This window comes from Bubalus kerabau, chromosome 7 (assembly GCF_029407905.1).
Source record: "Bubalus kerabau isolate K-KA32 ecotype Philippines breed swamp buffalo chromosome 7, PCC_UOA_SB_1v2, whole genome shotgun sequence".
In the NCBI taxonomy this organism is placed as follows: domain Eukaryota; kingdom Metazoa; phylum Chordata; class Mammalia; order Artiodactyla; family Bovidae; genus Bubalus; species Bubalus kerabau.
The window spans coordinates 71,414,350-71,441,350 of record NC_073630.1 but is presented as its reverse complement, the minus strand read 5'-3'; the positions used below and the strand labels follow the sequence as shown (position 1 = coordinate 71,441,350).

Sequence of the window (27,001 nt, the reverse complement as noted above, 5' to 3'; positions counted from 1 at the left end):
TTTTTCTCTCTCAGTGCCTGGTGTTATAAAAAGGATCAGGATTTCTTCAGAGTACCTAAGAGTACTAGAATATATATTTGCCTGCTGTATTCAAACACTTATACAGGAAGTTTATTTAAATGCATAAAATGTAATGTAGAAATATTCCAGAATCTATGAAAACTGGAAGCCATATTCTTAAAGAATTGAGGATTGCCTCAAAAAAATACTTAGTTTTTTTCTTACTTAAGTACTTTCTCTCGATCTTTTTTTCCCTTCACCTCCAGTACTGTTCAGACTGCATGTCTAATGTAGTATCATGATATTTATGTACTGCTCATAGTAAATTTCTTCATTTCAAAAGTTACTATTATGCTTTTCTTTGTAAACAAAAAAATCAAAGATATTGTGGCTACATAAGCATGAGTAAAATATCCTGCCTCTTCTCATTAAGCAACCAACATGTAACCTCTGAAATGTTTTAAATGTAATTCTAATATTATTGTTTGAAGGCTATGTCTGCTGTACTCTGTTGTGGCCCTGTTGCAGATAATGTAGGACTTTCATCAGATGGCTATTTGTACAAATGGTTGGATAACATTTTGGACTCTCTGGACAAAAAGGTAATTATGACAGTTCCCTTAAAATTCTGTAGTAAATTACCACTGTGTTGCATTATTTGGGGGGCTTCCCAGGTGGCACTAGGGGTAAATTATCTGCCTGTCAGTGCAGAAGACATAAGAGATGCAGGTTCCATCTCTGGGTTGGGAAGACCCCTTGGAGTAGGAGATGGCAACCCACTCCAGTATTCTTGCCTATGAAATTTCATAAACAGAGGAGCCTGGGCGGCTACCATTCATGTGGTCTTAGAGAGCTGGATATGACTGAGCGCGCACGCGCGCGCGCATACACACACACACACACACACACACACACACACACACACTGCATTATTTAGAGTTATTGTATGGCTCACTGAATATGTCTTTTTGAAATAAGATAGGTTAGAATTATGGGCCCAAAACATATTAGGTAAAACTAAATAGCATACCATAAACTAAGAGATTTCTAATTCTTATTTAGTTCTCATTTAAATAATTTTAATTTCCCTCTTAGAGGATTAATATAGTAGTGTGTATTTATCTCACAAACGGTTTTAAATCATTAAAAGAATATAATTGTGGAATACTTTAAGCTCCATGTAAAAAATATGCTATTTGCTCTATTTAACTTTTTTGATGACTCTCCAATTAATCACTTTTCCCTCCTTATTACTTATACCATACAAACACAGACTTCACAGTTTAAAATAAGACTTACATTTCTTCCCCCTGGAAGAAATGTATTTTGTATTGGGCTATCAAAAATAACAATAAATTTCGACAAAAATAGCTGGGGAGGTTAATCACTCATTTTCCTGAAAGCACTTAATCACTGTTCCTATTCATCAGCCACCTCCGTGGCTCTGCTGGAAAATTGAATTGTACGACTAAGAGTCTTATATAAAAAGCAGGAGCCCACGTTTAATTTCTCTGTGTTGGTTTTTCTGCTGGTTGAATAAAATCAGAAAGAGTTGAACTAAAGGAGACTTGAGTTTTGTGATGAAATACAATAAATATATGCACTGTATTATTTTAATTGAAATGTAAGAGGAGTAGATAAATAATATATCCCTTTCTTTGTCCTGGGCAATTTTGTGACCTTTACTTAGGTTCATCAGTTGGGCTGTGAGGCAGTTACATTACTGCTGGAGCTGAACCCGGATCAGAGCAACCTGATGTATTGGGCGGTGGATCGCTGTTACACGGGTTCCAAGAGAGTGGCAGCTGGCTGTTTCAAAGCCATAGCTAATGTTTTCCAGAACAGGTACTCTAGATTTTGCTATCCTTCATTATTTACCATCTCTTAAAAAACAGAATGTGTCTTTTTGTACTCAGCAATATTAATAAACCAATATTTTCTTACCTTAAACTCGAACAAAATCTAACCAAATAATGATAATGATTACCATGCATCTGTTGTACCTATTGCCTTTAAAAAAAAAAATAGTCACCTCATAGGCTTAGCCCCTGCATCCTTCCCTTTATATCATATCATGTTTATTAACTGGTGTGAAAGCCTCTAAACATTGTTTATCTAACATGTGAAATTTGTCCCTAGGGATTATCAGTGTGACACAGTGATGCTCCTCAATCTGATACTGTTTAAAGCCGCTGATTCTTCTCGAAGTATCTATGAAGTTGCTATGCAACTTTTACAGGTTTGTAAACAAATGTTAATTAAAATATATTTTTACTCGGGACTTAACGAAGCATAGCAATCTGTTCTTGCCTTGAAAGTATGCTAATGTTCATCTTTATTTTTAATAGTGATGTATGGTATGATTCCTAATTATCATTAGAAACAGAAGACTAAGATAATATGGGTCATTTAAGTCTACAAATAATGCAAAGTTTTGAGTGTATTGTAGAGGATTGTATGTGATAACCCCCCCACTCACCTGTGTGTGTGCCTCTGTGTGTCTGTGTGAGCACTTGGAAAAGTTGAGTGGTTAGAGCCTCTGTGTGCCTTCACCTGTTTCTGTTGAGCAAATGAGAATAATATGAGTCAGTTTGTTTTGGAGAATCAAGTGAAAAGTAATTAGCTCTTTTATGATAACCTTTTGTGAGTTTTCTTTATTAGACTGAGATGAATAACTTAGAAATTTCACTTGGATATATGGTTATATCCATTGATGGTAGGATGTGGTTCTTCATTCTTAACCAAGGGTTGTATACTTTACAACGTATACAACTTTATAGCTTTTAAACTATAATGTTTCTTGGGAGAACATTTTATGTTTTTAATTATAGCTGAAATTTAGAGGACCCACAAAAGCTTACATGGATGGGTTACATTCCTGTAGATCCTGGAACCGAAGATGTTTCGCTATGCTCACAAGCTGGAGGTCCAGAGAACGGACGGCGTCCTCAGCCAGCTGGCCCCTCTGCCGCATCTGTATTCCGTGTCTTACTATCAGCTGTCCGAAGAGTTAGCAAGGGCGTATCCCGAGCTAACTCTCGCCATATTCTCAGGTATGATTGTTCAACTGGTTAGTAGTTTTTTTTTTTCAGCAACCATTTTGAAAAAAACTACTTTTAGGAAATGTAAGTCTATGAAATTTGAGGTTGAATTAAAACAAAACCTGTCTTTATATAAGAGAGGTTTTTTCCTTTAATATGAACTCTTTAATACTAATCTACCATGATACTGAGATTGCTTATTAAAGATCTCTAAAGGGATTCTATCCTTGACCTCTCTTTTCCACCTCACACTAGCCAAAATAAAGTAGGAGGGGGCTTCACAGGCAATTTGAAAATATTCCTTTAGTAGACATAAAACTTCCTGAATCTTCTAGTGTGTGGTTTATCTTGTATATTGGTCTGTTTTTATTAATATAAATGGGCAGGGATACGGGTACAGGTTTCTTTCTGTAAGTAAGACCTCTAATCATAGGGGAACATACTGCACTGCCTTAAGCAGAACTACAGCTAGGAACCCACCTTGCTTCGTAGTCCAGTTTCCTTTCCTTGGGTCCAACAAACATTTCCTGCCTTGAGTTTCTAAAGCATGGGCTATGTGTCAAGCAAGATGTCCTATATGTATATATATGGGTTTCCCAGGACTCAGATTTAAGATAATTAGGGAGTTCATTCGGAGAAGGCAATGGCACCCCACTCCAGTACTCTTGCCTGGAAAATCCCACAGACGGAGGAGCCTGGTAGGTTGCAGTCCATGGGGTCGTGAAGAGTCAGACACGACTGAGCGACTTCACTTTCACTTTTCACTTTCATGCATTGGAGAGGGAAATGGCAACCCACTCCAGTGTTCTTGCCTGGAGAATCCCAGGGACGGGGGAGCCTGGTGGGCTGCAGTCGATGGGGTCGCACAGAGTCGGACGCAACTGAAGCGACGCAGCAGCAGCAGGGAGTTCATCCAGCTTGAGCCTTCTGGTCGATGAACACACTATTGCAGATGCCTCCATAGTGCTTATAAATCCTTTAACTGAAAAGTTTTATTAGTTATAATACAAAAAACTCTTAGCTAGTTTTTCTGTTCTTCATCTTCAGTAAGTTCTTGTTCTAATCTTAGTGCTGCAAATGCACCAGAATTGGTATGCAGGAGATACCAGTGCTCTGAACCTTTCATTCAGGTTCAAGGCACAGAGGCCTCCTCCTTCTTGGCCCATCTTTCCACAGTGCCTATTTTAGCAGTGGAGATAGTTTGAGTCCCACCCCTAATTGATCTGCTTGGGGGAAAAAACAACTTAAATTCTCCTAACATTCGGTGTTTAAAGCAGCACACGTGTTAGGTTTGCACTGGTAAATAGCAGCAATCATACCTCTTCTTCCCAACTTCTGCAGTCCCGACATCGCTTTCAGGATGGACGTGGATGGTTATCAGTGCAAAGTAGTAACCACATGCGTGCTAAGTCACTTCAGTTGTGTCTGACTCTTTGCAGCCCTACAGACTGTAGCCCGCCAGGCTTCTCTGTCCATGAAATTTTCTAGGCAAGAATACTGGAGTGGGTTGCCATGTCCTTCTCCAGGGGATCTTCCCTGACTCAGGGATCGAAACTGAGTCTCTTAAGTCTCCTGCCTTGGCAGGTGGGTTCTTTGCCACTAGCGTCACCTGGGAAGCAGATAAGTAACAGCTGTCTCCACTAATTCTCCTACTGCTAGCCTTTTCTCGGAGGCTCCTGGGCTTTTCCTGGAGGCTTTAGCACAGAAGAGAGGGGTCCCTGGTATCTCAGAGGTCATGGAATTGGTCAGGATGGCAGTGGGTGCTGGCATGGCCTTGGCTCCCATACACACTTAAAATCCCTCAGCCAGGATCTCTTCATTCAGAGCTCCAGGTCTCATATTTCATACTTGCGGTAATAATATTGACCTGTTAACAGAAGGGGTTCTTTTAGACGGTAACGATGATCCTATATGCAAGGCAGCAAAAGAGACACAGATGTAAAGGACAGACTTTGGGACTCTGTGGGAGAAGGCGAGGGTGGGATGATTTGAGAGAATAGCATTGAAACATGTATATTACTGTATGTAAAATAGATGACCAGTGCAAGTCCAATGCTTGAAGCAGGGCACTCAAAGCCGGTGCTCTGGGACAACCCAGAGGGATGGGGTGGGGAGGGAGGTGGGAGGGGGGTTCAGGATGGGGGGACACGTGTACACCCGTGGCTGATTCATGTCAATATATGGCAAAAACCACCACAATATTGTAATTATTCTCCAATTAAAATAAATTAATTACTTTAAAAAAAGAAGGGGTTCTTCTAAAAAGTTGGAATTGAGCATAAATGTGTGCAAGGCACTGGACTGAACAGATTATTGGCACTGTGTTGAGTTTGCACAGTAACTCCGTGACACAACTACTTTTGTTACCTTCTTAGAGAATAATAAGGTGAGGATCAAAGGTTGATAGTTGGTCTGAGGTCAATCTGTGTATATGTGGTGGAACTGGAATTCAGACCCAGTTCTGAAGTTGTAAGTGAAAGATGTAGTGGGTAAAAGGGGACTTGAGGAAAGAGAAGGTTTTTACTTAAAGTGATTTATGGAGAGTAAACAGTATATAAAAACTCATGGGCTTTGGAATCAACCTTGTATTTGAATCCTCTGCCACTTGATCATTTTCTGACCTTGCACACGTTACTCGAACTGTCCACCTCACAAAGTTTATCATGAGCACTATATGAGATGAATGTAAAAGTAATAAGCACTTCATAGGAGTTCTCCCCTAGATAGAACCTAAATATGTGAGGTTTTTCATGGGTCACTTTAAATTAATCCGTGAATAAAGATTGTCTTTATCTTACATTTTTTTTATTTGTTAAGAAGCACATACAGTAAAATTTCCCACATTAATCATTTTAACTGTATAGTTCAGTAGTGTTAAGTGTATTTATATTGTGAAACAGATCTCCGCAATTTTTCATCCTAGAGAAGTGAAACTTTATACCTACTAAACAGTAAACCCCCCTTTTCCTGAACTTCCCCCAGGCCCTGTTAACTACCATTGTGATTTCTATTTCTCTGAACTTGATCATACTGGATACCTTATAAAAGTGGAAGCTTATAGTATTTGTGGTTTTATGATTAGCTATTTTCACTTAGCATAATGTCCTCAAAGGTGATCCTTTGATGTTGTAGCAAGTAACAGGATTTCCATTCTTTGTAAAGGTTGCAGAGTATTCTATTATGTGTATGTGTGTGTCAAAACACACATTTTGTTTGTCCATTTGTCTAGCAATGGACATTTGGATTGGCTCCACTTCTTGGCCAGTCTAAATAGTGCTGCTGTGAACTAGGCCTTCAGGACCCTGCTTTCAGTTCAGTTTGGATATATAGTCAGCAGTGGGATTTCTAACTCATATGGTAGTTCTATTTTTAATTTTTTTGAGGAGCATTACGCTATTTTCATAGCAGTTACACCAGACTCACCAATAGTGTGCATTTATTTTTCTTAACTACCAGAGATATTTTATATAAAAGTTAAGTATGTGGTGTATGTTAGCTGTTTCCTTTTCTTTATGATGTCATCAAGGTCAGGTTTATTAAAAGGAGAAACAATGCTCATAATTCTTAAACGTAGTGAATAAAATCTGGCTTGTTATTTTTTCAGAATTAAAAAGTTACATTTAAATTCATTACAAATCAAAGGAAAGCCCAGTTACATCAGTTGTTCCCTCTTTGACTTGTCCTTAACTACAGAGATAAGCCAGAGAATTCAGACAGCTCACCCTGCTGGGAGACAGGTCATGCTGCACTACCTGTTACCCTGGATGAACAACATCGAGCTGGTGGATTTGAAACCCTTGCCCACAGCAAGGCGACACGATGAAGATGAAGATGATTCCTTAAAAGACCGAGAACTGATGGTGACTAGCAGGCGCTGGTTACGAGGAGAAGGCTGGGGATCCCCGCAAGCTACTGCCATGGTTTTGAATAATCTGATGTACATGACAGCAAAGGTAACAGGTTTTGTATTTGTGGTTCCTGCACCATTTATCAGATATAAAATATCTTTTGGGGAGTGGATCTAAAGTCATATATGTGATGATATTTGTATTTAGATTTGTTGAAAGAAATGATTATTTCTCTACAATGTGGAGAAGATTAAAGCTGTCTGTCAACGCATTATTTTCTAATATTTCACGATGTTATGAGTTTGGTATTGAATGGATGGTTGTTACTGAAGTGTGTGCTGTTATTTCCTGTATCTAGTATGGTGATGAGCTGGCCTGGTCGGAGGTGGAGAACGTGTGGACCACACTCGCAGATGGCTGGCCGAAAAACCTGAAAATAATATTGCACTTTTTGATCAGCATTTGTGGAGTAAATAGTGAACCAAGCCTCTTGCCTTACGTATGTGTTCAAGTTCATTCGCTTTCATGTATATATATGTATATGTATACTTAGCCAGTGTCTTGTGATGTCAGAGTCTGGGCAGCAGTAGAACAGCAGAGGCAAAGCAGGGGCCAGGAGGAGGACAATCAGGAAATAGCACATGGATTCATTCATTGATTCATTTAATAAATATTACCTGGCTTTACTACAGGCCAAGTGCTCTTCTATGTTCTGGGCATTATAATCTGATGGATGCTACAGATTTTATTCTTTGAACGTACACCTCATTTATTTAATGAATAAATCACTAGGTTAGTGATGTACAGTCATGGTGAGGGCTACGGAGGAAAACTGCAGAGCCCTGAGGGTGGGTAACTTTGGAGCCAGCACTGTCTGAGAGGATTCGAGATGATATTGGACAGAAAGTAATATGAAGAGAGATGGAGAGATGTTAGCAGTTTTTCCTGTCAGCAGCTGACACTGGGATATTAGAGCATGATGAGAAGTGAGAGCCCAGTACCTATAGAATCATGCCCTAAAGGCTTCTGGAAGCAGGAAAAATCATGATAAGAGATAAACAGTGAATAATGCACAGTCTTTATCTTCTGAAGAAAGAACAGTACTTAAATCTGCTCAAGAGAATACTATGGAACTATCAAACACAAAGGTTAAACTGAATATACACACATGCACACAGACATGTGTGTATATGTAGATATAACTGTTAGACATAGGGTAGCATCTCCTTAAAGTATGTTCCACAGAAAACTAGCTCTGCAGAGTGTTGCTCTAAAGGTTCTTCTGGATCCTCCTTGAAATGAATCATTGAGTAGCCTTGCTTTACCCAGCATCTCCTGGGTTAACCTGATTACTGAAAGCTTTGTTCTGAAGGCATGTCACAATAATCTGCATTGAGAAGCACTTGGAGAAAGGTGGGTGTGTAGTACAAAACATGATCCCACATTAGCTGTCTGACCACACATCCTAACAGTCGCCTTCAAGCCCGCTGCCGTTGAGCCATGCTGAACCCTCTGCTGCCCGGCTCTCACTCAGGCATCCCACCCAGGGACCTTGCCATTTGCTTTCTTTTCTCCCCAAACAGTCAGTTGCTCATTTCTGCACATTCTTAAGATGTTTCCTCAAATGGTTGTTCTCACTGATACCTTTGCTGGTCATCTAGTTCAAATCTGCCAATGCCCTGCCCCCACATATACACTCTTCTTTTTCTTGCCCTGTTTCATTGGTTTTCCTAACACTTATCATTGAACTCACTGTATATTTTGTTTCTTTGCCTCATTACTTTTGCCTCAGTTAGTCCAGTAGATTCTGAGCTCTTAAGAGCAGGAATCTGAGAATTCCCTGGCAATCCAGTGGTTCGAACTTGGTGGTTTCACTGCCATGGCCTGGGTTCAATCCCTGGTCAGGGAACTAAGATCCTGTAAGACATGCACTGCAGCAAAAAGAAAAAAAAAAAAAGAGCAGGAATCTTTGTTTATTTAGTTCATTGCCGCCTTGTCAGAGCCTAGACTAGTGCCTGACACACAGGAAGTTCCCCTTAGTTGGATGAATGAATGACTGAGTTGGGGCTGGCACTAGAAACAGGGATGAAGTTGTAATTCCAAGAAGCCGAGATGAAATTCCTGGGCTTCCCTGGTAGCTCAGATGGTAAAGAATCTGCCTGCAGTGTGGGAGACTCAGGTTCAAGCCTGGGTCAGGAAAATCCCCTGGAGAAGGGCATGGCAATCCACTCCAGTATTCCTGCCTGGAGAATTCCATGGACAGAGGAGCCTGGTGGGCTACAGTCCATGGGGTCACAAAGAGTCGGACACAACTGAGTGACTAACACTTTCACTTTTCAAGATGAAATTCAGAGAATTGCCATTTGCCAGAAATTTTAAAAGAGCTATTTTTCATGATGATAATAATAATTTCTTAATTATCACTTCTTAAGCACTACTTATTTGGAGGAGGAAATGGCAACCCACTCCATTGTTCTTGCCTGGAGAATCCCATGGACAGAGGAGCCTGGTGGGCTGCTATCCATGGGGTCGCACAGAGTCAGTCGGACACGACTGAAGCGACTTAGCAGCAGCAGCAGCAAGCACTACTTATAGGCCAGGCATAGTACAAGCACTTCATTTATATTACTTAATTTCTGGAAGAAATCTGTGAGTTTGGTAAGATGACTGCAGTTTTACAATGAATAAAGTAAGGTAGCGAGAAGAGTGACATAGCTCAAAGTCACATAGCTATTTAGGTCTATCTCTGTAGAGCTGGAATTCCAACCCAGAGCTGTTGATGAAAAGTCCAGGAAAGCTTCTTGACAGGCCCTGCAGCTGGAGTGAGAGGTGGGGCTTGAAGACTTGACAGGATTAGAGTCATGAGTATCATCTCAGAGGTCCTGAGTCAGAGCAAAGACACAGAGGCAAAAATGTACCTGAAGTGATCAGAGAAGACTGAACTTGAGAACAAAGAATTAGCAAGTAGAGCAGATTGGATAGATCTAGAGCTGTGTGGGAGGTCAACTGTCAGAGAACCATTATCAGATTTCTGGTGTGATGTGATAAAGCATGTTTTAAAATTTGTCCAGGGGTGATGTATAAAACAGAGCTTCTCACACATCTGAATGCAGCGTGAATCAGCTGGGGGGGATCTTGTTCTCATTCTCATTCTGGAGTTGGGGGTGAGGCCAAAGATTCTGTATTTCCCGAAAGCTCCAGATAATAATGCGTGTTCTACGAGGATCACATTTTAAGTACTAAGGTTTAAATAGGGAGAAAAAAGAAAGACCGCTTACTAATTGATCAGCCTATTTCAATAATACATACTACTAAAACATACTTTTTGAGCAAGTATGATTGATCAAGTAAGATGGATCAAACCAGTCAATCTTAAGGGAGATCAACCCTGATAACATGGACTGTATAGTCCATGGGGGTCACAAAGAGGTGGGCATGACTGAGTGACTTTCACTTCATTTTCCATTGAAAAAGAAACTGATTTATAAAAAGTCAATTATCTTTTGCTTTTCTAAAAATAAGTAAAGGGAGTGATGACTTTATGGACACCATTAAGCAATATAGCTGCTGCTGCTGCTGCTGCATCGCTTCAGTCGTGTCCGACTCTGTGTGACCCCATAGACGGGCAGCCCACCAGGCTCCGCCATCCCTGGGATTCTCCAGGCAAGAACAGTGGGGTGGGTTGCCATTTCCGTCTCCAATGCATGAAAGTGAAAAGTCAAAGTGAAGTCGCTCAGTTGTGTCTGACTCTTCGCAACCCCATGGACTGTAGCCTACCAGGCTCCTCCGTCCATGGGATTTTCCAGGCAAGAGTACTGGAGTGGGGTGCCATTGCCTAAGCAGTATATCTAGGTCATCCTAATGATACAATATTGAGGGCTGAAGGGAAGAGTACTTATAAAGCTGATTAATGTCTAATTGCTGATCAGTGTCTATTCAAATTTAGATTGTGCTTATTCATCTACTACTTAAAGTTGAACTTTACTCTGATAAAATTTGTCTCAAGACAAGTTTGTGTGATAAAAATTGTGCTTTTTCTTTTCCAAACGATTTTTTCTGTGACAGGTGAAGAAAGTTATTGTATATTTAGGTAGAGACAAAACAATGCAGTTGCTTGAAGAACTGGTGAGTGAACTACAGCTGACCGACCCTGTCAGTTCAGGAGTCACTCACATGGATAACCCCCCTTATTACCGCATCACTTCCAGCTATAAAATCCCTTCTGTCACCTCAGGTGAGAAGTCATTTAAAACTGATTACTTTGTATGCAAAAAGAAGCTTTCCACAACTGTTCATTTTAGCAAGCGTTTGCTTTAAACTTCCTAGAGAAAACACGCAAACGTTAAGTCATAGATGTAATTAACTTGACAGAACTTTGTAAACCCTCATATGAGTAGAAAGGTTTGACAATGTAAGGATTTGTAATGTGATAAAGGGAATATTTATATACCTATTCAGAACTGGAATATATCCATTTTGTCCATTTACAACAGATGCTCTTATAAGTGGATATAATTAATATGTAAATATTGGAATTGCTCACTTATTGAAATTACTGTAATTTCATATTATAATTATTTGAGCATATATTATACATAGTATTCAATCATGTGAGTGTATTTACTTTTATGTATATCTATATTATCATAATATTTTGAGTTGAAACTATATCCATTGAAAATTGATAAAATATCTGGACTGTTGTAGATTAAATTTATATGAAATTCTTTGTCACTCAGTTTATATTAAATGCTTTTGTGATGTTAATAACATTGTATAATTAGAGATCTTTCATGCTGTGTTTTATAATTTACTTTTGTCATCTGGTTTCATCTTTTTGTTATACTTTCTAGGAGATTTCTAATAATGCTTCTATTGAACTTTTTATATCTGCTAAAATATTTTTAATTCCAAAGAGAGTTTTTTAATTAAAAAATTTTTAGGAGCATCCTATTCATGTTTCACAGTTGGACTATCTTCTTCTATATTTGATAAAGCTTTCTACCTGGGAAAGTTCCTATTTTCTTTATATTGCTGTTTCTTTGTTTTGATTCATCTTAGTAAAAGCTTTCTTCAAAAGCCTACCAGTTCTAGATCTGTCTTTTCATAAACAGTGGCATATTAAAGTGTTGATTGGATGGTCTGTGGGTATATATGGAACTTGTTGATGTCCTTTTTTATACAATGATTTCATCGATGTAAGTGTCCATTGGTCTTTTCTCTTGTACTAATCAGATTCCCCAGAGAAAATTCTTCCAATCCTCTGCCTAGAGTAGAAGATGTAGGGGCGTGTGTATGTGTGTGTACTGATATGTATAATCCATAGATACACATTTGCAGTCTTCCAGCCTTCTGATAGCCCAGTGGTATAAGAAGGTTGCAGGGAGATATGTCTTCTCAAGTTAGGTATATGTGTATATTTCCACTTAGTTCCCTTATCCTCAGTAAAGTACTTCCTCCTTCACCTCTGTATGGTGTGCCCTAGTCTAGAAATCCTCTAATTTATTGTCATCAGAGAAGACTTCAAGTGAGCAGAGACAGTTACCCAGTTACAAGAGGTAGAGGGGTAGCTCTTGGGGCCCAGCTACTTCTGAAACAGATTTTCAACCATTCTTGCCATTTTTAGCATCTGCTTCAACCCCTGCTTCCAGAGGTACTCTGTTGCCACTAATTCCTAAGTCATTTGGAGGTTTAACAATACAGATAGAGAAGTTTCTTGTTTCCTCCACTAACAGCTCTGGATTCAGCTTTTTTAACCTTAATTACTTCTTGTCCATTTGTTTTCCAGCATCCCTAACTTTGTTGCGGACTCCTTACTCTGTTGGTCATTAAGAGTACATTTCCTTTTTAAAAATCACCTTCATCTCATTTGGGCTTCCCTTGTGGCTCAGCTGGTAAAGAATCTGCCTGCAATGCTGGAGACCTGGGTTCGATCCCTGGGTTGGGAAGATCCCCTGGAGAAGGGAAAGGCTACCCACTCCAGTATTCTGGCCTGGAGAATTCCATGGACTTGTATAGTTCATGGGGTTGCAAAGAGTCAGACACAACTGAGCAACTTTCACTTTTCCTCTTATTTTAGTGGAGTTTTGACATCTATAGTATGAAATCTTTTGTTCTTATTGAGCTGTCCTAAGCTTTACATTCATTGATACTGTTTTATTTCTGATGACAGGAACTACTTCTAGTAGCAATACAATGGTTGCTCCCACGGATGGCAATCCTGATAATAAGCCCATAAAAGAGTGTATTGAAGAGAGGTAAGTACGTCTCTGTTCTTCATTAATCTTTCAGTTTGACGTATACTGATTATCATCAGAATAAACAATAATTTCTGCATTGGAATGGTGTTAATATTCTAGTGAAGAAATATATTTCCATGCTGGAAATTTTTCACATTAAAGACACTTGCATGCTAGATTTTTAAATATGCACCAATGGATGAATAGGTGGAGTATGGTGAGTCACTTTTTGTGTTGCTACATTTTTTTAAACTTTTCTAAATGGAAATTTTACTCTTGCCTGTCTTACATGGAATAGGTTTCACCAGAATGTTATTATCACAACAGTTTAAGAAAAACTTCAGGCAGAAATAACTGACTTCAAAGCTTAAGCTTTTGAATTATGTGGAAATTAAAATATATCACAGTAAACTTTAGTAATTTGTGTACTGTGTTCTTTTTTTAAACATAGAAAGTACAAATACCATTTTACCATGAACTGTGACTAACTTCAGTGGTCATTCCCACAGCTATGTGCACCTAGACATCTACAGCGGACTAAACAGTCATTTAAATCGTCAACATCACAGACTAGAATCTCGATACAGTAGCAGCTCTGGAGGATCTTATGAAGAAGAAAAAAGTAATACATTCCAAATGTGTTGTTTTTTTTTTTAATAACAACGATGGTCAGGTGTACTATCATTATAGTAATGTTAGTAATTGTATTCTTCCAGTAAATTGTTTTTAAGAAGAGTATTTAACTGCCACGGGTGGTGTTCTAATATAATCTGAAATGTCTTGACTTTAAGAAGCAACATCAAGTGGGGGAAATACATTTTAAAAGCACAGGTTCCCTGTAGGTTGATCAAAAGGAACATAAGAATTGGTTCTCAAGAAGCATCATAGAAAGAATCACAGAACAGACACACAGGCAACAGGCTGCTTTTTTGAACAGGTTTGATCTTTGGTGGGACTCGGGTTTTCTTGAACATTCTCCCTTGCAGTTGCAAAATGAGCACTCTGTCCGAGTCTCATTTTAACACTAAGGTAGGGTGAGATGGAGGCACAAGCCTTCAGACTGCAAGGGACCCTGAAGATGATCTGGTCCAATCTCCTCATTTTGCACATGATGGAACTGAGGTCCAGAGAGGTTAAGTGACTTACCCACGTCACACAGAACTCACATGTCCTGATGGCCTTTTTTACTGCACCCCACTGCAGTAGAGCAGATTTCCTTTGAAGATGGGTTTCTATCGGCCCTATCTCCAGAAATTTGAACTGAGTAACTTACCAGAAGGCCCTTGATACAAGGCAGCTTTACCTATAATGTGGTCTCATAGCTTGGACATCAGTTGTGAAATCATGATGAGGTGCTCCTGTAGTTTTGCTTTGATTTAAAATAAAGGAATTTGAATTGATATATCTTTTTCTCTCTCTGATTTGCTTAATCTGATAATATTGGTACCCAGGTCTACCTAGCAAACATTTGTCAAAATAGTGGGAAACTTTCTTTTTTATCACTTTCCAGTGGTATAAATAGTTGGTGTCTTACTAGAGTTTGCTTATATTGGCAGAAAGTAGATGGTGTAGACAATGAGATCATTTTATTTTGATAGGTGACTCAATGCCACTTTATTCTAATTGGCGGCTGAAAGTGATGGAGCATAATCAAGGAGAGCCACTACCCTTCCCACCAGCTGGAGGCTGCTGGTCACCACTGGTGGATTACTTGCCTGAAACGTCATCACCTGGATTACCTCTTCACAGGTGGACCACAGCGTCATTCCTCTTTCATACGAGCCAAACCGCTGCTTAATACTTCAGCTGTCTCTATGCTATCTGACAACACGGAACACAAGCAACCTTCTTTCCTTTGATACTGCCACAAATTCTATCCGTGTATTTAGATTTTAAGCGATCTAAAAACTCAGACTTCTCACTGTTTACAGTGAATAGTATTAAATCTAATTCTGCTGCTGCTGCTTTTCTGGGTGTCTGGCATAGTTACTTGACCTTTCTGGGACCCAGTTATTACATCTGAAAAATACTATTTTACAGTAGTAGGCACTCTTATTTTGAGTTAAGCTGATTTCCTGCTTAGCAAAAATCACAGTAGAACAGTGACTGCATTCTTTCAAAATGTATTAATGTACCAAACGTGTACCGAACACCGACTATGTGGCAAGCAGTGCACCAGGTCTTGGGGTTGAAGATGAAGAAAACGTGGCCCTTGACTGGGAGGAGCCCTTAGCAGATAGGCTGTAAAACTATCATTGAACGGTTTCCTCCGCTGTATTTCTTTTCTTCTTTTTTTTTTTTCTTGAGAAATTGTATTTTTCCATAAAATACAATATGAAAATCTTAGAGAAATTTGCTTAAGATGTTCTCTAGGTTTGCTCTAGTGGAACATTAATGATGCTCTTGTTTGTCATAGGTGTAACATAGCCGTGATCCTTTTGACGGATCTCATCATTGATCACAGTGTGAAGGTGGAATGGGGAAGCTACCTCCATCTTCTTCTTCATGCAGTTTTTATAGGTAATAAATATTTGGTGCTATTTCTTTCATTGTGTATTTCTGTGATTGCTGAAAGGCAGTATATGGTATGTTTGTTTTTTATAGGTTGCATTTTATTCATTTATCTTTATTGAGGTGTAGTTGATTTAAAATATGAGTTTGAAATAATGTACAAATAATGACTCAAAACTTTTATAGATTCTACACCATTTATAGTTATTATAAAATATCAGCTAGAGTCCCTGTGCTGTATAATATATCCATGTAACTTACTTATTTTATACACAGTCGTTTATCTCTTAATTCCCCACCTCTATCTTGCCACTCCTCCCCACCATCCCTCTTCCCACTACTAACTACTAGTATGTTCTTTGTATCGGTTAGTCAGCTTCTGTTTTGCTATATTCAGTTTGTTTTGTTTTTTAGATTTCACATATAGGTGATAACACACAGTACTTGTGTTTTTCTGTCTGGCTTATTTCACTAAGCATAATACCCTCCAGGTTCGTCCATGATGCTTCAAATGGCATTATTTCATTCTTTTTTAATGGCTGCTGTAAATAATGCTGCTGTGAACACTGGGGTGCATATATCGTTCCTAGCGTTTTTGTTTTCTTTGGATGTATACCCCCCAGTAGTGGAATTGCTGGATCATATAGTAGATCTATTTTTAGTTTTTTGAGGAACCTTCATAGTTTTCCTCAGTGGGAAAAATGGTATGGTTTTAAGAAAGTTTCTACATATTTCTGTTCTTATTTTTGTATGTTGTTTCCCATGACACTTTTTACTGGGATTCTCATGGTCTAGAGGAGTGTTATTCCTAGCCTCTCTTTTAACCACAGATAAGTCTGTTATACCCATACAGTCTCTCCCACTGCACACAAAAATACACATACCTTCCAGCAGGAAAGATTCTGTAACAGTAGCAAGAGTAAAATTAATTTACCTTTAGGACTGGGAACTTTCAGAGTAAATGGAAAATTGAAATGGGTACTAACTGTTTCCCAAAATAATTAGATTGTAGACAGTCTAATTATTACAGTTAAAGCTCCACTGTGCCCTCTATGACAAATATGTGGGATCCATCACATCTCAAATACTTTTCATGTTTGTAAGATTGTTTGCCTGAAGCAAATCAAGATAGCCATCTTTTCCTAAATTTTCCTGATATGTACACATATTATATATTACTTCCTTCCTTCAGTAAGCAAATGTCTACTGACTTTCTGTTGTGTTCCAGACACAAAAAATGCTTGCCTTTAGAAGTTCGTGTCCATCTAGTGTTAAGTAACAGAGTAATGGTTTCTAAGAGATTACTAAATTTTAGACACAAAACACATTGGAAACTTGTCTTGACTTGCCCTAGTCCAGTACGACCATAGGATATTGTAAAAGTGTGAATGAACTCTAGGCCAATATAAAGACTTGATGTAGTATGTCGTCTTTCACAAAATATTTAATTTGTGCTTTTCTTTTTAAAATACACATTTGGTAGCAAGAATGCTACTCATCATTTCCCTTTCCTGATGATAACTGTCTACTACTCTTTTTAGGGTTTGACCACTGCCACCCTGAGGTGTATGAACATTGCAAACGCCTGCTTCTGCACTTGTTAATAGTAATGGGATCCAACAGTAACATCCGAACTGTTGCTTCTGTCCTTCTCAGGAACAAGGAGTTCAATGAGCCCAGGGTGCTTACCGTCAAACAAACTGCACACTTAGATTATACTTTCACAGGTATTTGCTTTAAAAGTGGTTTGAAAATAGAACCGTACTTTGTTAATCTTGCATTAGAGAAAGTCAACTGAAGTTGAGATACTAGAGAGTACTTTTTAATATAGTTTTATTATTTTAGGTACCAGTGACATTATTACTTCATAAAAGAAGGAATTAAACTTGGAGTATTTGAATCTCTATTACCTTTAAGGATCTTTGTCATAAAAATGTTGAGTGGCTTAATTTGAGCACTGGTTATGAAAAAAAAAATGGTGAACTTGTATTAGATTCCTCCTACTTTCAAGAGCTGAAAAACTGACGAAGGAAGACATTTAAAATTTTTTATTCATTCAGTTATATTAATTGCATTTACAATGTTATACATCTCGAAGTCTAGTATGTTCCAAATTATATATTTTTAAGTAGTGAGGTCCAAATTAATGAGACTTTAATGTAGAATTTATTTCACTGTTGATGTGAATTTGTTTTACTTTTCAAATTGTATTTTCTTTTTCCCTAATAGCCCTAACTCATTTATTTCATTCATCAGTATCATCAGGTTTATAATAAATGACCCAGAAAATAATTGGGTTTAAAAATTGAAATAAGACTACTTTTTTTCCTAATCATATAACGTCAGATACAGGGTTAATCCATTTTAAAGTTACTTACTGCAAGCCCTGTAGCTTACTCCAAGCCCTGTAGTTAGTGAGAAAACATTCGTTAGTAAACTTAGTTGCCTTTTAAAACTATGATTAAAAGATGAATGGAATAAAGTTTACTGCCTTTTTTAAGTTAAGCATTTCTATTCAGAATTCCATAGTTTGTTGTTTGTTTTTAAGGCTCCTTTTGCCATTTTATAAATATAGGCATTAATGATAACCTGTAGGATTATTTAATAATTGGCATAATATAAATATGACACACAGACTTTAAAATTGTCTTGATTTAAGTAAAGTGAAGCGGAAAGTATGGACCCCTTAACGTAAGAAATTAAAAATCAGCCAACACTGTAGAAATTATTTCCTTAACTCATGTTGAGGAAATATGCCAAAGTATCAGGAAACTGCCAGTTCCAACTTTGTTCAGCAGATGGCAGCATAGGCTAGCATAGTAAATGCGAACCATTAAGTTTTAATAAGAGGCTCTGAAAACAAGTGTTTGCTCAAAAACTCAGTTGATGTACTCTGGTGCTTATGAGGCTCCAGTATGATCTGTAAGGGCCCATAGCTTAATCTTTAAATATTGTGGGAGATGGTTTCACATCTGGGTATTCACACCCATGGTCTCTTTCAGCAGGTGTTAGTGATTTTATACCTGATTACCAGCCCTCCCCCATGACCGACTCAGGGCTCAGCTCAAGTTCTACCTCCTCTAGTATCAGCTTAGGAAATAACAGCGCTGCCATTTCCCATCTGCACACCACTATCCTCAACGAGGTTGACATCTCAGTAGAGCAGGATGGAAAAGTCAAAACCCTCATGGAATTCATTACCTCAAGGTAACATTCGCGGCTCTTCCCATCCCAGCCATAAACCTCTGTTAAGTCGTCGTTTCATTTGTCAGCTTCAGCGAACCCTATTTTTGTTTTCCAAAGTGTCATTGATTTGGAAAAGACAGGTTTGTCTTGTGCAATTTTTAGAAAATTTGATGCAGCCAGGCCTTCTTCTTTTGCTCTCACAAGATTACATGTGAGGAAGGCCTTAATCATGTCTGAATGATTAAGTGCCCAAAGAGAGTGTAGTATTAGCTGAATGTATATTTCTGCCTTCATTAGCTGCATTACCAGTCTTTCATCAAATATTTACTTAGGGTCCACTCTTGGCAAAACACTCTAAGTAAAGAAGACACATAGTTGGGGAGGGAGGGGCTGGCATACCACAGCAAGAGCAAAATCACAGATGCGGGAAAACAAGGTATAATTGTTACTCAGGCTGCTGAGTAATCCAGCTTGAACGTAATGTCGAGGGGCTCCTAGACAAGAAAGCTTGGGAGAATTCAAACTGGAGAACCAGAACCATGAAGCCCAGGCCAGAGGTTATATATGTTTCAAGAAAGGAGACATTATTGAAAATCTTTGAGCTAGAATGAGGAGTGTGGAGGAGGGCCCAATTAAATAAATATGTTGAGAAAATCAGTCTCGTAGCAAAGTATTTGATGAATTAGAGGCGTCAGGAACTAGAGGTGGTGTGACCACATTTTTTTTCAGGGCACCTTGGCCTGTGCTAATAGGGGGCTGAAACCTGAATAACCAAGCTGGTAAATGCACAGATATTTTTAAAGAAAGAACCGAAGGACATTATTCTGTCCTAAACTTGCTGTAGTTTTCGCTTATAAATTATTTTCTTGGCCTTACAATCTAAATAAGGTATCACCTCTATAAATTTTGACCTTTAATATCTAAGCAGTAACCAGTACTCTTCTCACTTGGCAAAATTTGCCAAATTTTCCTACTACCTCTGAGAGCCTTTGACTGTAACGATGGAACATTTTGAAATTATATGTAACTTGGATCTTCCGCTACTTGCTCTACTGCTGCTGCTGCTGCCAAGTCGCTTCAGTCGTGTCCGACTCTGTGCGACCCCATAGACGACAGCCCAGCAGGCTCCCCCGTCCCTGAGATTCTCCAGGCAAGAACACTGGAGTGGGTTGCCATTTCCTTCTCCAATGCATGAAAGTGAAAAGTGAAAATGAAGTCGCTCAGTTGTGTCCGACTCTTAGCGACCCCATGGACTTCAGCCTACCAGGCTCCTCCGTCCATGAGATTTTCCAGGCAAGAGTACTGGAGTGGGGTGCCATTGCCTTCTCTGGCTACTTGCTCTAGATCATTGCAAATCCAGGTAGTATATAAACAGTAGCAGTAGACTGTATGACATGCTGTTTGATTTACTCAAATACTATCCTTTCTAACTGCAAAAGCACGTTTTAAGTGAGTGTGAGTAAAACTTAATATCAAATTAAAAACCAAGGGAATCACATCTGTTCTCTGTTTTCAGAAAAAGAGGGCCCCTTTGGAACCATGAGGATGTTTCTGCCAAGAATCCTAGCATAAAGAGTGCTGAGCAGTTGACTACATTTTTGAAACATGTGGTTTCTGTTTTTAAGCAGTCAAGCTCAGGTATCTTTTAATAAATGTTTCAGATAATATTTACTTTCAAGTAGATCTTTTACTGTGATGTCAAAACTTATGATATTCAGCAAAAAAAAATTGACAGTTGACATGTCTAAATTCAAAAGTCATAGACAGGTTTTCTTTTTTAACTTATTAGTGGTAACAGATTTGTTTTGGTTGAAGAATTACTACTTGAAAATAAGACTGCTACTTTTGGGACTTCCCAGGCGGTCCAGTGATTAAGACTTTGCCTTCCAATGCTGGAGATGTGGGTTTGATCCCTGGTCAGGGAGCTAAGATTCCACATGCCTAGTGGCCAAAAAACCAAAGCATAAAAACAGAAGCAATACTGTAACAAATTCAATACAGACTTTAAAAGTGGTATATACCAAATAGATCTTTGAAAAAAAAGAATGCCACTTTGACGTTCTTTGTTTGACATATGATAGTATAATGAAATTATAACACGATTGTTCGTCATGAAACAATTATTTTGAAGGAACGTATATAGAGATGACAAACTGTACTGGTTTGGGTTTCTGTGATCGAAAATTGAACACATCCTGAAAACCAGAGTAAAACGTGTCTAAAATGGTGGTTCTTAGCTAGGCGGTGATTCTTGTTGGGACATTTTGCAGTGTCTGGAGACATTTTTCTTGCAATTAGGGGGCGGGAAGTCAGTGATTAGTTGCTACTGGTGTCAAGTTATTAAGAGGCTGGAGATGCCATCACACAACTACACCACACAGGACAGCCCTCACAACAGAGTTATCTTGCCACAGTGACATAGTGGTGACGTTGAGAGACCTTGTTCTCAAGGATTACTTCCCTGGAGACTATGATGAAGAGTCGTCTAAAGTGTAAATAGAATTGTATGAAAAGGAAAAGCATTGACTTGGAAAATGTTAGAAAATGTTAATGCCCCCTTTGCCAGGTACTACGCTGGCACTGAATTTAATACGGTTCCTAGCTTCTGATCATCATCCCTATATATATCCTGAAAAACAAGAAGCACTTACTCGTTTCCTTTGTTTTCACAGAAGGAATTCACTTGGAACATCATCTTAGCGAGGTCGCGCTGCAGACAGCACTTTCTTGTTCCTCTCGACACTATGCTGGGAGATCCTTTCAGATTTTCAGGGCCCTAAAGCAGCCTCTCTCTGCAACTACACTTTCTGATGTTCTCTCCAGACTTGTAGAAACTGTAGGGGATCCAGGAGAAGATGCACAGGTAGTTCGTTCACGTCTTTCAGCAGGTGTTGAGCAGTTCCTCATTGTCAAGGACCTGCTTCCAAATGTAGATCACGGCAGGTAGACCAAGTTAATGTCATAGAGAATTATTGATGTCAGATGCTAAGAAGCAGAAAATTAAAAACAAAGTTAGATGATTCATGTTTAATAACATACAAATTGAATTAGGTGGTGCCTATAAAAACAGCTTTATGCACACTAACCTGGATATTCTGTGATGACTACAAGGTAAAAGAGGAATTTAAAGTTAGATGTAAAGTAAAACACTGAATTTCATTTTTTAAGATAAATTACATGAAATACTGCAGTAGGGAACTTAACATAGGTCTGTGACCCATGATGTTATTTAACGCTGTTTTAGATACTGAGGCTATAGTAGTGGACACCACAGAGTTCTTAGCATGGAGCTCACATTTCACTGGGGAAACAGACCTTTTAATCCATCAATAATGTATAGTACAATTTTCCTTAATGATGAATGCTATGAAAATAATAAGGTAGGGTGACAGTTTAAACAGTGATAGAGGAGAAGGGTATTTTTTTGTTTTTTTTTTTTTAATATAATCATCTAGAAGATGAGTTCTGAACACATGTGTAGATGAATAAGTGAGCCCTGTGATCATCTGGGACAGAGAGCACAGGGAAATAGGACTAACAAGGGCAAAGGCCCTGAGGCAGAAGCAGTGGGCTCTTCAGAGGAAAAGCAAAGAGTCCAGAGTGGCGACCGTGTATGGGATGGGGACTCCAGAGGCAGGCAGGCAGCAGGCCCAGATCACACGAGGCCTGGGGAGGTTCTGGCGAGAGGTGGGATTTTACTCTGAATTGATGGGAAACTACACATAGCTTTAAAAGGAGGAGGATGGGTATGATTTGCTTTTTTAAAAATTCACACTGTGGGTGGCTTTGTGGCATCCTTAGGAAGGCAAAAGAGGTCAGTTAAGAGGCTATTTGTAAGACCCCAGGCCAAAACGGTGATAGTTGGATTAAAGGAAGCTATGGAAGTAGAGAAGTCAGATATAGGATGTATTTTTAAAGTAGTATTTTCAAGACTAGCTGATGGATTCAGTTTAGATGTAAGAGAAAGAAATAAGGATGTCTCCTAGATTTCTGGCCCCAGCAGTTTTGGGCGGGTTGTGTTGCCATTATAATCAATTTTTTTTTTCATTATAATCAGTTTATACCATTAGTTTGCTACATTTTCATCCATCCACAGATCATGTTGCTCAAGAGTTTAATTATTTTGTAATATTAATGTGGAACTTGTTCTATTTTAAAATCTCATCAGGATGTGCATTACAGTTTCTTCTTTCAGAGCATAATTAATTAAAATCTGCCCCTTTTTTCTAGGGATTTGTGATTGAGCTGCTTCTCACGCTGGAATCTGCAATTGATACTTTAGCTGAAACCATGAAGCATTATGATCTTCTGTCTGCCCTTTCTCAGTAAGAATTGATAAGCCAGGCAATCAGTGGATTTGTATACAAAACTTCAGTAGCTAAATAGGCACAATATTATATTGTTCTAATATTGGTAGTGAGAGGAGAACCCCCAAATTCAGATGAATTGCCAGTGGGAAAATGAGCCTTAGACAGTGAGGATGGGTGAAGGGTCTCAGGGCTAGTAAGTGGCAATACTGTTCCTCTTTCATCTGGCCAGAGACCTTCATGATGTGCTTCTAGGCTTCAGCCCCAGTAATAGGCTCTGTTCCCAGCACACTCAACAACCCATTGTCCCCCCCAGCAGGTCAGGCTCCTCAGGACTCACACTTTCCACCTATTGGTCCTTCTGCCTGGACCAGCCTCTCTTCAAACTTTCTCCTGTTTGTAAATCCCACATTGATTTATCTTTCAAGTCCCTCTCCTAGTTAAGCATTTCTAACTGCAACCAGGGGAGTGCTAAGCATTCTATCCTTTGGATTCTCACAGTATTCTCTTAATATTTTAATAACAGCAACTAGCAGGCTATAATTTTCATGGACTTCAATATTCCTAGCATTTTGCATACCACTGGCACATGTAGAAAATATTCTGTTATTATTTTTTAATCAATGATAACTAGATATGAGGGAGAAGGAGAAATCAAAATTAAATTTTTGAGCTTGGTTCTTTTGGAAAGAGTGTGAATTGACAGAAATAGGGACATCAGGACTGTTGAGTCTGCAGATGAGACAAACGAGGCCTGGGCTTTGGATGTAATGTTCACCAAATCCCAGACCTGAAAATTATCAGCAGTAACTATAGCAGCATTTTCACTTCAAATCAAACCTTATCCAACTCAGGGGAAATAATCGGTCACAGTAGAAAAGATACTGTTTTTTTATTAATAGAGAGGAAAGAACTGAAATTGGTTTCAGCAAAGTCAGATATGCTTTTTTTTTAATATTTTAATTTTATTGGAGTAGAGTTGATTTACAGTGTTGGGTTAGTTTCAGGTATTAAGTCAGATGCACTTTAAAAAGGACTTTTCCTGGTAACAGTTACTGTTTTTCAGCTGTTTTAAGAGTACAGTTAAGGTAGCAAAAGAAGCAATTGTGCCTGGATTCATCTCTTTTTCTTTTTTTTTTTCTTTCAAGAACCTCATACCATGATCCTATAATGGGAAACAAGTACGCAGCTAACAGGAAAAGCACTGGACAACTCAATCTAAGCACAAGTCCCATTAATAGTAGCAGTTATCTGGGATACAACAGTAATACAAGAAGTAACTCTTTGAGGTTAAGTTTAATTGGTGACCGAAGAGGGGACCGGCGGCGGAGTAACACACTGGATATAATGGACGGACGGATCAACCACAGCAGTAGCTTAGCGAGGACTCGAAGCCTTTCCTCCCTGCGAGAGAAAGCGGTGTACGATGTGCAGCCCACTACTGAGCCCGCCAACTTGATGGCCACCATTTTTTGGATAGCAGCCTCTTTGTTAGAATCAGATTATGAATATGAATACCTCCTGGCTCTCAGGCTTCTCAACAAACTGCTGATCCACCTGCCTTTGGATAAATCAGAGAGTCGAGAGAAGATTGAAAACGTGCAAAGCAAACTGAAGTGGAATAACTTCCCAGGCCTTCAGCAGCTCTTCCTTAAGGGTTTTACCTCCGTGTCCACACAGGAAATGACGGTGCACCTCCTGAGTAAACTGATTTCTGTCTCCAAGCACACGTTGGTGGACCCTTCCCAGCTGTCAGGTGATGTGACTAGAATTGCACCAACTTTCTTTCTTTTTTTTTTTTTTTGCTTTTTTAATGTAGTGAAATGTAAACTAATCATTTGTTTTGAAATCTACTAATTTCTGCTTTTCCACAGAGTTTTCTTAATATGTGAGGTAGCATAAATTTTTTGGTAAAAGCAAAAAAAATACACACTTTTTTAGAAGATCAAGTACCCCAGGAAATAAAAAGAAAATGGTTTCTGTAAACCAGTTAAAAACAAACAAAATAAAAACCTTTAATTTTTAAAATAATGTGCAATAAAATTGGTTATTGTTTGCTTTTTTTTTTTTGATAGGCTTTCCTCTTAACATCCTTTGCTTATTGCCTCACTTAATCCAGCATTTTGACAGCCCAACTCAGTTTTGCAAAGAAACAGCTAGTCGAATAGCAAAGGTAAGCAAATGTTACGCTGAATGATAACACTGGAGGGAAATTTCTCTAGAGTCTGTCTTAAGGGGGGAATCTCTTCAGAATCCTTTTACTGTCACTTCCTATGTGAATTTTGCATCTAAATTTTTATTTTTATGCATATATGAAAGAGTACTATAGTAGTGATATAAGTTACAATTGCCCAAATGACAGTGAATAAAATTACTTGTTTAGAGTAACTGTCCTCTGAGTCTTAAGTCCTTTTCTGCTCCGTTTCCCTACTTATCCTCTACCTGTCAGTTTCCAGGTCATTCATTTATTCACTACCAGATATGTACTGAGCACTGGATCAGGTGCTGAAATACAGTGATTATCAAAGTAGATAGAACCTTTAGCCCCCTGGGGCCTAGAGTTCGGGGTGTGACCACCTAGAATCTGGTGACTTTGCAATGAAAGTGAAACTGTTGGCCTCTCAGTGGTGTCCAACTCATTGTGAACCTGTGGACTGTAGCCCGCCAGGCTCCTCTGTCCATGGGATTCTCCATGCAAATATTCTAGGGACACATAAACCAAAATCTGCCTCGAGGAATTCATATCTAAGCTGACTTGGAAAGTTGAATAGGAATGACCAAAATAGATCCCTGGATGAGAAACAGAAGCAGGGCAGAGGGTAGAAATTTTCCAAGCAGGAAAAATCACATGTGCAGAGTCCCTGAGGAAGAAGAGGGCATAATATATTTTTTGATTCTGAAAGTTCTTTTTGTTTGCCTTTTAACATTCTCTTCATCTTCTCTCTGCTCCCTTCATTCTTTTTTCTTTCCTTTTTTGACTCTTTCCCTCCCATCATACATTTCTTAAACAAGTATGTAGCTATTTTTAAATTGCCTCTGGACAAACTTTGTATAAAAAGTTTTATAGCTCAATCAAATTGTAAAAGGAAATTATTTTGAATTTTACATACTTAGTAATTTCCTCTTAAGAACAAGAAAGAAATCGTAACTACTTTGCCTTCTGTTTAAACTTAATTCTGAACTAATTTTATGTATTTATTTATTTTGTCACATTGAGTCTTGGAAAAAAGACTTTTCAAGCTGAAAATACAAGCAGTTACAAGAAGGAGTTATGTGAATTTACCAGTAATATATATACAACAGGAAATTAGGTGAACTGAGGAAGTGACTCAATAGTAATATAAGTAAAATAACCTGGTTAAATCACTGGGGAAAAATCAGAGAAGTCTGCAACATAAGGGAACAAGCACGTAAAATTCTCTGGAAGAGCTTTTTATATAAGCAGCTTTTTTCAAAGCTGAGATTCAGGTAGCAGATAGCACATCAATAAATGGAAAGAGCAAGCTTCTAGAAAGCTAAACAAACACCCACCTCTCCCTGGCCTACATTTCAATGTTGGTAAGTGCAGATTTATCTCTGGGTACCAATGGAGTCAAAAAATACTACCAACCCAATTATCACATACACAGCTACAAGAGTAAGAACACTTTCATTATCTTGATGGATAATATTTAATGAATGACAAAAATATATTTAATAAAATATGCTGTTGAGTCTATCCCTATTTAAATTTCTAAATAGATGTGCAGAAATTCTTAACCATTTGAAAAGCATGTGTTTAAAAAGAAGAGCCATCATTATAGTTAATGGAAATACATCTTAGTTGTGAAAATGATGGTTTGCACTAAAAACCCAACGTGTATTTACAT

The 27,001-nt window shown here is 38.5% G+C and overlaps 1 protein-coding gene across 9 annotated transcripts in view; it reads left to right on the top strand.

Moving 5' to 3' along the window:
- The window catches only part of FRYL (FRY like transcription coactivator), a 264,479-nt gene that overhangs the window by 198,866 nt on the left and 38,612 nt on the right, over positions 1–27,001 (top strand). For 7 of the 9 annotated variants that reach the window (XM_055588516.1, XM_055588515.1, XM_055588514.1 and 4 more), the window contains 18 exons: positions 492–602; positions 1,691–1,845; positions 2,140–2,239; positions 2,885–3,053; positions 6,735–6,994; positions 7,248–7,388; positions 10,955–11,123; positions 13,062–13,146; positions 13,638–13,750; positions 14,727–14,877; positions 15,545–15,648; positions 17,181–17,366; positions 18,642–18,846; positions 20,342–20,463; positions 21,498–21,688; positions 23,056–23,150; positions 24,281–24,888; positions 25,208–25,305. In XM_055588516.1, coding sequence (XP_055444491.1) covers positions 492–602; positions 1,691–1,845; positions 2,140–2,239; positions 2,885–3,053; positions 6,735–6,994; positions 7,248–7,388; positions 10,955–11,123; positions 13,062–13,146; positions 13,638–13,750; positions 14,727–14,877; positions 15,545–15,648; positions 17,181–17,366; positions 18,642–18,846; positions 20,342–20,463; positions 21,498–21,688; positions 23,056–23,150; positions 24,281–24,888; positions 25,208–25,305 — 3,063 coding nt within the window. The remainder of the gene's footprint in view (positions 1–491; positions 603–1,690; positions 1,846–2,139; positions 2,240–2,884; positions 3,054–6,734; positions 6,995–7,247; positions 7,389–10,954; positions 11,124–13,061; positions 13,147–13,637; positions 13,751–14,726; positions 14,878–15,544; positions 15,649–17,180; positions 17,367–18,641; positions 18,847–20,341; positions 20,464–21,497; positions 21,689–23,055; positions 23,151–24,280; positions 24,889–25,207; positions 25,306–27,001) is intronic. The other 2 variants (XM_055588519.1, XM_055588512.1) reach the window with 1 other exon arrangement.